General features: G+C 41.8%; 1 protein-coding gene across 1 annotated transcript in view; it reads left to right on the forward strand.

The window, feature by feature from the left end:
* Positions 1 to 1,623: 1,623 nt before the first annotated feature.
* maml3 (mastermind-like transcriptional coactivator 3) overlaps positions 1,624 to 12,161 on the forward strand; it is a 139,866-nt gene continuing 129,328 nt past the window's right edge. Inside the window, exon 1 of the mRNA XM_084715817.1 lies at positions 1,624 to 2,820. Coding sequence (XP_084571943.1) covers positions 2,449 to 2,820 — 372 coding nt within the window. The 5' untranslated portion in view covers positions 1,624 to 2,448. The remainder of the gene's footprint in view (positions 2,821 to 12,161) is intronic.

Genomic DNA, 12,161 nt, shown 5'->3' on the forward strand with positions numbered 1-12,161 from the left:
AACTGACGCAGTACAACTGGTGCTTCATTTCATTACTCTCTTTACTCTACCTCTTTCTTTCTCCCATTTTTCGTCCTCTTCTTTTCTTTTTTTTCTTCACTGTCCCTGTTTAGGTCATTTTGACATGTTTACAAAGTTCTCTGGGGTCACATCAATAAATTCGCCCCTCCCACCACAGAGAGAGCGGGTACCGATTAACCGGAGGAGGAGGAGGCAGGGACTTATTTGGTATTATCATTTGTAGTAATATTAATTGGGCATTGCTTTACATTTGAATCTATGTTAGCTTTTCCATTTTAAGAGTTCATAGTAATTACTAGTTTTAATATAATTATATTGAAAGTGAATTTTTTCCCCATTTTGTACCTGTATTGCCTAATGGGCCAGCTGGCTCTGCTCCTACTCACTGAATTATTACTATCCAGTGCTATGCACTGTATTATGACTGTATTCTCAGCAGATGATGTATCACGAAACCATGCATTACACTCAAACAATGCATCACCTGATCAGACCAACCAATAGTCTACACCACAGGAAGGCTATCAGCACTTAATAAATTTCAGTTTATCATTAAAATGTTTTGAGTATGATTCATCAGCCACAGAAAAGTATCATTCTACACATCAAGATGTCTAACACTGTTGCAGAATGATGTTAGGCTACCAGTGTCTAAATTCTGAGGAATTAACTCAAAAGGTATGACCAGAAACAATGATATGTGGTGCACATTATATTCACACTGGATCATGATGAGTTGCTGTGGAGCATTTTATTAACAGTACAACAGGGAGCAGGTAAAGTAGAATGAAGTTCAGGACTACTAAACCCAATATGTTTAATAGTATCACAGTACCTGGTTAATAAAGGTCGAATCATAGTAATACTACCCTGTAATTCATTAAAAGCTGCTACAAGGAGTTTTAATCGGTTATAAAACAGTTAATTACATATAGATGCCTCTATATGACCCACTGGTAATGAGACCATCCACAGGAAGATTGGTTGTTTTTGTATTGTTCTCAAAGCCTGCCAACAGGTCAGATTCTCTGTGAAATCAGATGAAACGAGCTTGTGTTTACATTTTCCCAAGCACAGTTAAAGCAAGTAGTATGCTAGTCAATTAAAGAGAAGCAGGAGAAGATTTTTACTCTGAAATTTTTTTCACACCAATGTTTGCCCTATTATTTCATGTCAATAACGCTGCCGTGAAAAATGTCTAGCAGGACTGTACTTATTTCTGCACTCATATTGTTGTTATTGACCTGTTGGTTTCGTTTTGCTTATGTGAATTGAATGGGCTTGTGTATGAACCTCTGTATCACTTCATCTTTTCTTCATCTGTTTGTTTTTTAATTGTAATCAAACAAAATAGTGAGTGATGAGCTACTATTGAATAAATAAGATGGTTGTTTGCAGCAAGCTAACACCAATGATAAACAGATTTTTATTTGGTTCCGCTTTGCTAACTTGGTGTTTACGGTGGTGTAAGCTATTAATACAACCCAGGAAAGGTCGTTGTTGGGACCATCCCGGTCCTCTCCGGGATACACTCTGAATTCCAGTCCGGGTTTTCTGGGTGTCCGTCAGCGGGCTCCTCACAGCCTCTAGCTGGTTTTTACTCAACTCCTGTCCTGATATCACTCCGCTGGCATGGTGGAGAAGCGGACCTGATTATTGTGATGGTGGCAGGCGGCAGCCAGTGACTACAGACTTCCGCCACTGCTTCCCATATCCGCGTTTTGCGCCGTCTGGGCTCCTCGAGTGCCCTCACAACCGGACTACCGAGGGCGCCTGTGCTCTTTCCCCCCAACTCAATAACATCTTCACCGGGATTTCTTTCAAACCAAAACCATATGAGATGCAAGTTCACTGGGAAACTCCGGAGCCCGCTCGGTTCAGGCAGCAAAACTTTTTCTCAAAGGACAACACGGTGAAACGGCGAGTGGACTGTTGCTGCTGCTGCCGCTGCTGCTGCCCCTCCGCGGGACGGTTAGTGTGTATATGACCGTAGAGTGCCTGCTAACGCTTACACCTTCACGGTATTATTGTTGTTTTCTCCGGCGGAGTTATTGTTAGCAGCGTGGCAGCGGCTTTATTGTTGAATTCATTTCTCACTGAGGCTGTGTGTTATTTGTGTTTTCGGGAGCGGTTTGTTTGGAAACAGTGCCGAGGAGGGAAGAAGAAACGGTCACTCGCCAGCCGTTAACCATATGACTGCGCGGCTCGCAGCCCTTTAAACCTGCCCGGCTTCCGCTCTCTTCAACGGCTGCTGTCGGTCGTCCCTTCCGCCCGCTGCCCGGCTGCTTGGGACCCCTCACCGGGGAAGACAGAGAGGTAGAGAACACTTGGTGGTGGAGGTGGAGGAGGAGGTGGCCGGAGGAGGCGGTGGCGGTGAGCTTGACGGGGAGAAAAGTTCTTCCAAAATAGCAGCCACTCGGCCCAGTGATGGGGGACTTCGCCTCCCCCGCTGCCGGACCCAACGGCAGTATCTGCATCAACAACAGCATGAACCCGGCCGCCGGGAGCGTGGTGCCCGCCGGGGCGATGGGCATAACTAAGCACAGCACGGTAGTGGAGAGGCTGAGGCAGCGGATAGAGGGCTGCCGGAGACACCATGTCAACTGCGAGAACAGGTACCAGCAAGCACACGCCGAGCAGCTGGAGATAGAGCGAAGAGAGACGGTCAGCCTGTACCAGCGGAGTCTGGAGCAGAGGGCCAAGAAGTCGGCCGGCGGCAGCAGCAAGCAACCGCAGAGCAAGCAGCCCGACCCGGACTCTGCCTCATCCACGGAACAGAGGAATAACACGCTCATAGCGGTAAGGACGAGCTCTCAATCACGGCCAAGAGTGCCCCGAGACACCCTCTCACTCACACATTCACACACTCCTTATGTCATTTCCCCCTTTATCTCTCTGTCCTCCAAAACATCTTGGACCCCCATCAAGTTGCAAGCTGCACTACTACTACTACTACTACTACTACTACTACTACTATTGCTACTTGTTCACTAGTGTGAAAACTTGTTGAAAACACGTTCACTTAGCGCTGGCAATTGCTTTGGAAACACACACTTCACTTTTTCAAACCAGAGTGCCAACTAGTGATTTTGTTTACAAAGAAACCCAGCCCCTCACTGAAGAAAACACTCTGCTATGGCCTTGAATGCTGCAGGATTTGCAGATGACAAGCCTGACAGCTGATATTTGATCTTTTGCGAGATCAGACGTTCAGAGTTTTTGAGGAACTCTGCTAATTGTCAAGTTAAGATTTTCACCTCAGAAAGTTTTAACTAACTGCTGGAGGATGTGCATGAAAACAACTTCTCCTTTCTTGTTCTTTGTTTTTGGTTGGAAATTGTTCTGCAAGACAGGCAGCAGCATTAACGTTGCAACATTGCTTTCTTGCTCACAGCACTGTAACCTTTGTAACATACTCTCAAAATAAACAGTCTCCACAGTGTTGCAAACACCTAATCACAGCAGCCACCTTCTCATTAAATGTATCCTGACATCAGACCAGAAAGTTACTTCAGGTGACTGCCACAGTAGTTGCTGAACATTTTTATACTGTAAATAACTTTCGAAGATTAATTATCACAAAACAGTGCTGTGATCACATGAAACATTTAACAAGGAGGCTCTACTTCAACAAAAATGATGCAGTGATGCTGTATGAGCTATACAAGAGTCAGTATAAACTCAGTAGATTTTATAGGAATGCTACAGTGATTCCTGTTGGTAGGGGGCAGTGGTAACATATGGAGGATTGCTGAGTTTCTTATGGCTCTTGTCCTATGAGAATTGTGGTTTGGAGTCTTTTTTTTAATTGATGAGCAGGGCTGCAGATCAGATCTTTAAATTATTATTATTATTTTTTTAGTTACAATGGAAATGTCTTGATGTTTGGCTGTTGGTGTTTGCATGACAGAGATGGAGACCGACACCGGCAAACTGTGTAGTGTTTCTTGTTTGCACCACATCTCCCGTGGGCAAGCTCTGGTTTCCTTCAGAAAAGACCAAAGGATACATGTTGGGAATGTCAACATTGTTATCCCTTTTGTTGCTGCAGTAAGCCCAGTTCCTCCCCTTTTGAAATGCAAAATCAGAACGTCTTTAATTTCGGAGACAGCCCCGGTCGTTATTTAAGAGAGCCACGCAAGCCTGACCAGCTACAGCTTTTAGAGAGCAGCAGTGATTTTAATAGTGTAGGACCTCCCAGCAGCCCTTGTGGACATTAAACCGAACCGCCCATTAGATGGCTGGCAACAAATGCTCAGAGAATAGAGGGATTACTGCTTAAAGACACAGTGGCATCCCTCAGCTCTGTCCCTCTGCTGCCTCTCTCCCAGTCAGTCGCTGATGGTGACACCTCCAATGCATCCACACACTGCATTCAAGCGCTAAATTTCAGAGAGCTCAGTGTTAGTACCCATTTTATGCATCATTGTAAGTTCTTGGCATTGTTTAGGCATGAATTGTAAAGGCGATGAAAGGAAACGAGGGAAAAGTCTGCCATCCTGCTCCTGGTTTTCCTCTGAAAAACAGAGCTGCAGCTAGATGGCTGTATGTAGTCACTGCAGAAGCAGGCATTCTAGGAAAGCCAAAGTATGCTGTTAATATAACTGCACACATCACATACACACACACATGCACAAATACACAGAGGGTCTTAATCTATAGGTTATGTTATAGACTGTTCTTGTAAATATATTGTGCTGAGAAGGTGTGTTTGGAGGCAGTTTCACCTATGCCTAAAAGATGAGCACAGTGACAAATACGTTCATATCATAATTCAGTTTAATATGAAGTCTAAACAATATACGGGTAAAATAATTGCAATGACTTTGAAATGCGTGTGCTGTTGTACTGATTGGTTTGCAGTGTCAATATGATAAGAGTCAGTATGAAGAATGTCAGGAATGTCTACAATGTACAAAAAGCTAATAGATTAAATATGTGAATGTGTTTTTCTTAGAGATAAAAGCTGCAAGACAGTGTTTGACATTGTCGAGACACTGATTATCCAGTTACGGCAGATTATAGACATAAATTGGAAACAATAGATCCATAATTCAATGGTCAATACTGTCTAAGTGTGATATTTTTGAGAATTTTGCATTGTCATGTGCATCCCAGTATACTGTGCTCTGGTCTAATGGTTCTCAGACACACCCACGTTGTGGCAAGGGCAAGCCTATAATTATGGAAAGTGTGTGTTTGTGTTTATAGGCTAACTATTAGTGAGAAAGAAAAAGAAGACACTGGGAGCCCATTCGGTCTTTCCCACCGCTGCTTCTTTGACATCATTCAAGGAGTACAGGAACGAACTACAAAACATTCAAAGCAGTGGGGATGTAATATTCCAAGTGTAAACACATACAGCCAGAAAGTGAGGTCAGAAACAGACATTGGTTGAATATGTTGCTGATATTCACTTTCACAAGATGAACACCTCCAGTCCAAACTTGTAATTGTCTGATAATGAGAGGGTCGCCCGTGAAACAACAGGCCCCCTTTCTGCTTTCTGCCAACAGCCATGTATCACATTACTCTAACACTGGCATAGTCAAGGATTCATTTACATATTAAAAACTGCTGCACTATTGATACAGTTTATACTCTGGATGAGCTGTCCACCAAATGCTGTAAGTTATGTGTGAGACAAACGCTGTCCAACTTACAGACACATTGTAAAAGCTGATAATTATAGTTCGTTGGGGATATTGAAGGTGTGTTGTTACTCTGAATATCATTGCACACACACACACACACACACACACACACACACACACACACACACACACAAACCTCATACATGGTCCTCAACAGTGGCATCCACCATACTGTCAGTTTTCTTTGTCAGGGACGGTGGTTATGAATCAAAAATATTCATGAGCAGGTTGAAAGGACACACAAGTGCACATATCTGTTTTTCTTCATTGGGTGTCTGTGACTCTGTTTAAAGGGACATGTTTACACCTGTTCAGACACCGCACAGTTCAATACAAACACTCCAGACAGATTGCTTTGAATGACAAAATTTTGTATCACGCAGGCCATGGTGGCTATGTGGACACTGAGAGCAAAGAAAGCTATTCTTGCGGGGACAGCAGGAGTCTTTCTATTTCTTAATACCTTACTTTCTATTAATATAACATTGCAATACTCAGAAAGTGATTATTTAAACAAAGCTATGTTCACTGTCAACCAAAGTTACAGTATTACCACTTTTGGTCGCCATATTTCTTTCTGGCTCTTGCTCTTGCTGCATACCTGCTACTTTAGTGCCCCCTGTACTGCAGTATTTAAGTCAAGCAAAGTCACACATTACAGGTATTACTTGTCATAAACTACTACTCACAGCACCCCAGGATGCATATCTGCTGTTGATGTACTGCCACTGCTTTATTAATGCAGCATGCTAAAACCACAGATCAATGATTAGTTGACAAAGATGCACAGTGTTGACGGGTGGTTTTGATAGTCCACCTGTCTGTGAAGCCTGGCGTACTCCTGCTCAGTAGTTATGGCAATTAATGAGATACCATGTAGGGACTGCAAGAACTGCCACAGGTCAGCTGGGGTTTGTTGTGTTCTCTCAGGGGGAAAATGGTGAAATCTCTTTTTTTTTTTTTTAAGATTTTTTTTTGCCTTTATTTTTGATAGTGACAGCTGAAGATATGACAAGAAAGAGGGTAGAGAGAGAGAGAGAGAGGGGATGACACAGAAAAATAGGCCACAGGTGGGAGTCGAACCAGTAGCCACTGCAGAGGACCGACAGCCTCAGTACATGAGCTACAGGTGTGCCCTGATATAGGTGAACTCTAACGCTGAACAACAGATCAAAATGCATGCCATAGGTATCTACCGGACTCTTGGTAATGAAATCGTAGGGTAAACACTGGTGTTACCATTGATACTAATTAAGGTCCCATTCTGTTTAGTGTAGCAGAGCCTTTCCAGTGAGCAAACATGCGCAATAGCAGCACCCTGACTCTGTTTGACCTGAATGGAAAGGAACTTCGATTAGTATGCTTGCTAACACCTGTGTTTACCCTCCTATTTCATGTTAAAGTGGCTGTTGTGAAAAAGTTTTTTTTTTAATTCAGGTTAACCAATCCAGGAATTTTAAGCAGAGACCATGTCATTAATCACTAATTTATGTCATTTATAAATTCACATTAGTGTATTCCTTTCTTGAAAATATGAATGCATTGCAGTGTTAAATGCACAGCCAGTATTTGTGCACTGATGGGTTTGTTGGCCCATATTTGGCCATATATTCACATCGTTCTTCGCTTCAAGTTTAACTGGTTGTTTTCTTTTTACACAGGAGAGAGCAGTGCAGCTTCTCAGCATGAGTTTCAATCATGATTCTCATGGTTGGCGGTCCAATCTCAAATGGACTAGACCGCTCAGTCATTAGAACAGCAGAGTGTCAGAAGTAAACAGAGAAATCATTTTTCAGAAAGCCTGTACTGTAAGATATTATCAGCCTGTGATGGCCGCTGCATTATAGGTCATTTGGTGCGCTCATCCTCACCGAATGACTTCTGACAACCCACAGGGAACAGGTGTGAGCTTGTTTATTATATGTGTTGGTTGAGAGAAAATTAGTGATGGCAATTAACAACTACAAAACCCAACATGGCCTGTGGTTGTTTCATTCAGGCCTGTTGTGGAAAGATTAGCAGGTATAGAATAGGGCTGCACAATTAATCACAGTATTAATGCATTCAGAATACCCCTTTCTAATACACAAATATTGTTCTCCAGATGTAAGAGAACATGTTTGTTTGGTACAGTCCCGGACAAATGTTATATCATCATGATTTAAACATTTTTGTTTAATGAAAATGAAAATTGTGATGTCAAAATAACCTCAGTGTGACTTTTTTTTTTTTTTTTACCATGTTGTGCTATCGTGCCCTAGTATAGAACGAATCACGGGGTTTATTTACAATAATGTACGAGTTGAAAACATCTCACATACATATAGTTTAGTGGCATCATGCTGAATGTTTTCTATTTTTATGATGTTATTTAAGATTGTATTCATATCAGTCATTTAAAATTCATATTTGATGCTTTTACTCATGACTAATGACTAAGACCTAATTTACCTGTTGGGCCACAGGCTCAAACTTGGGTTTATCCAAAACTGGACGCAGTAAGACTGTATTCAAATCAGGCATTGCACTGATCAGCACAGGGTTGTGCAGCTCAGAGGGGGCTTAGGGGGTGTTTATTTGTGCTTTGAACATGCCCACTGTGAAAGAATCAGAAAGTAATGTTTTATTTCTCTGAGTTACTGTCTTTCATGTTACCACCGCTTCTCCCATTCAGTCTTCTCGACTGCTGCTCTCTATCTCTCGCTCTCACTGCTTGATGTCACTGTTTGGTGGTTATCAGAGAAGCTAGCAAAGCAACGCAGTACATAAAATAGGAGCAGCAGAGATGTCAGATAGGTCGAAGCACCTTGTTTAACTATATTTCTTAAAATGTTACAGTTACATCTGAAAATAACAGCAGATATAAACAAGTTTGCTGATTTTACATATCTCAGCAAGTCATATGAACAGCCAGTTTCCTACCTAAAAGTGGTGTTAGCGCAACAACACTGTGTTTTTCTTGTTTTTTCTTTTATATGATTGTTAGACCTAAGCAGCACAAAATTTTGAATCTAAAAATGAAAATTGCATGTTAATACTCAGTGAGTGACACTAAAATATGACATTTGTCGCTGAAAAGAGGTCTGCTGTCAAACTTCGTTACGGCTGTATAAAGTCTCTTAACATGATTTGACATTGTCTGCTTTTGGCTAATTTTCTGAGGGCATGGACAAACAGCAGAACATGTTCACCAGTAGCTGTCATGTTTTCACTCCGTTTTTGTTTCTTTGTTGAGATCCTGATGGAAGCAAAGGGGCTGCTGTGAGGATCAAACCCGTGACCTTTCAGTTCCAGGCACGTGTCTCTGAGCTGACGAGCCACGATGTTGCTTAAAAACTGATTTGTGGCTTGTACTTTTTGACAAAACATGCAGTCAGATCTGATTACCTAATCGCTAACAAGTTTACAGCTGCGAGGCCGAGGTGCACAGTGAGGGGCTCGTTAGTTCCACTAAAACACAGTAGCTCAGGACAGTCTGTCTTCAGCTCTGCTCGCTCCTTGGCATCCACCTCGCCGAGGAATGTCTCACACAAACACACACACACACACACACACACACACACACACACACACACACACACACACACTGTTGTCCTGCTCAACTTTTGGCAGCAGAGGCCGGAGTGTGGGCGGCTGAGTTTTCATGAATCCGAGGCCTTCCCTCTCTCCCCCTTCCTCTCCTCCCTCCCTCCCTCTGTTCTCCACTTCTCTGGTTTCAGCGTTAGCACAGCGCTAATGTAGTGTAGATGGGTCTTGGTGGCTATAGCATTGTTAATGTCAGCTGGGACTGTTGCCCAAGTGCTATATTTAAACCACTGAGCTGGCATGGAGCTGACACTCACCAATACGTGTAGAACACACGCAGTGCGTGACGTCGACATACACCCGTGACATCACAGGCATGCTGTTTCCGATTCATTACGTGTGAATTTCACTGACTCTCTCTGTTTTTTTTACCCACTCTTTCTTTCAAACTCTTAGTTTAATCTTTTCTGCTCGTGTGCATTTTATCCGCTTTATTCAAATATTTGTGACCATCTTTTTTTTTTTTTTTTTTTGCTTCTTCTCCCTCTTGTCCCTCAGTCCCTACACACATGCACACACTGGATGTTTTTGATTTTGGGCGGCTGTGACCACATTCCCTTCCACCCACGCTCGTTCACATGTTCTACAGGAACACACACACGTTCAGCACAGACCCTTGAATAAGCGAGAGTGCAGTTTTTCCTCCGTTTTGGTTGTTGAAGCAACAGCAGACTCCTGTCCAGAGGAGAGAGTTTTGATTATGCAAAAGTGAAAGTAAAGATCTTTTAAATAAAACTCAAAAGCAAATCACAGTAGTAAGAAATTATAGTGATAGTTCTTCTGTCATGCACACACATACTTAAACTAAGCGTAGTCCACCTGTTAAGAGGGTTGTACTTACACAATCAGTGATGGTTCAGCAGGGTATGGCAGAAGGCCTTGTTCATGTTTCAGTCCTCAAATATTTACTCAACCAATCTCATGGTTTTTTTTAAATTCCTCTCACCTCCTGACAACTGGCTCATACTTTTCTGATAAACTTTTAATTGTTTAAGTTTCTGGCTAGGATTTATAGAGAGCTTGCATTCATTAATGTTTTGCTTCAACAGGCAACGTCTGTTTTGTTTCAGTTTGTGTTTCTCTATGCTTTATAATTATACACACATCCACACTCTGCAGTTGGCCAGTTAAACCACTGTCTTCCACTGTTGTGCAGCCGCAGCTCGACCTGCTTCACTTTTTCGCACCAGTGTTACAGTGATGTGAGACATGATGGATGAATGATAGTGAGGTGACATATGATGAAGGGCATTCAAACCTATGCTGATGTAGTTACTCACTCTGCAGATTAAAATATGTCTTAATGTGTTACATACAGTAATACTGTTGCCAATTTGGAAATGAATGACCATACCGAGTCTCAGTTGGCAATTTTGTGTTATCCAAAACCTGTTAATATGGAGGCAGCCCACAGTTGATGGTAGTTTTGATCACAGCTGAAACAATGGATCGGTTGGTTGTGTTAATCAACAGAAAAATTATCATTAGCAAATGTTTTGATATTAAAAAAATGGTTTCAGGCAATTTCAAGCAAAAACTAAATGCTATACAAACTCATGTTCTTCTCAAATGCCAGATTTCCTGTTTTGCTTTGTCATACACAATGATAAACTGAAAAACTCTGGGTTTTGGATCATTGGTACAACAGAACAAGGCATCTGAAGATGGTGACTCAAAGTGCAGCCTGTGAGCCAATGGTGGCTGTCTGAAACATTTTCTATGGTCCTCAAACATGACATGAAATGCACGCCTTTTATTTTAAGCATTCCATTACAGTACATTTACTGTCAATAGCCTACTTGGCTATTGTGGCAAACTGCCCCCTAACAAACATATGTGAGGTTAAGAATGATAATTTGTAGAAAGCTACATGGCAACTAGTAGCACCTCGTGAGGAATTATGTGCTGTTTGTTTTTATCTTAAGATAGTGATTTCAATGGACAACTTTACAGTTGAATATGGAGGTGAGATGGAAAAGCCACCACTAAAGAAACACTGTATGGTTGAGTAGAAAAGGAGTTTTCAGGAAAAGTGGATCTGTCTCATCTGTAAATAGGTGAATTCAGTGCTCAAGGAATTTAATGTCAAATGCAATTATGAGACCAATTTAAAATCCTATGACAAATTCATAGATTTTTCTGCATGGCCCTCAGTCATACTAGCTTACTAAAGTGGCACTCAGTCATCCAGACTGGGCATAGATCAAATGATTCATTGATTAATCAAAAAAAATAATAATAATAATTGGCAGATTTGTCAAGTCAATTTTGTTTATACAGCAAAGTATCACAAATTTACCTCAAGGGACTTTACAATCTGTACAACATACAAGATTCTCTGTCTGTAGACCTTTGATTTGGAGTACAGAGTAGATAACTATGTTGATGACAACATTACAGACAGATTGTAAATACACTGGATATGTTTGCCAATACAGATACATCTGAATAAACTATTATTGGCCATTCTTTTGGTCTAGCGCTACAAGAGATAGTTTAGTTTGCTGTCCAGTAACTACAGTACAGAGCCACTGGCTCACTGAGAGACTGGTGTAAACAAACAACTGCTGGGAGAACTCTTCCAGTACCTTCAGAGGTGTTGTCATATATCGGGTGGTTGTGTGCTGGTGCCGTCCCTTTGTTTGAATTTTGTTATAAAACTGCTAAACCGCTCCTCTGCATACAGTATGTAGCATAGCATTTAAGAGGCCTCTGAGCGGCATTTTAGCTTTTACATTATTGATACCAGAATGGTGGGAACCCATCTCCATTCAGCCCTCATGTACTCCCCCCACCACACACACACACACACACACACACACACACACACACACACACACACACACACACACACACACACACAAACAGTAAAATGGTAAAATATAAATGAGTTGTTATCAG

Source organism: Lutjanus erythropterus, chromosome 3, assembly GCF_056507025.1.
Source record: "Lutjanus erythropterus isolate fLutEry1 chromosome 3, fLutEry1.hap2, whole genome shotgun sequence".
Taxonomy (NCBI): domain Eukaryota; kingdom Metazoa; phylum Chordata; class Actinopteri; order Lutjaniformes; family Lutjanidae; genus Lutjanus; species Lutjanus erythropterus.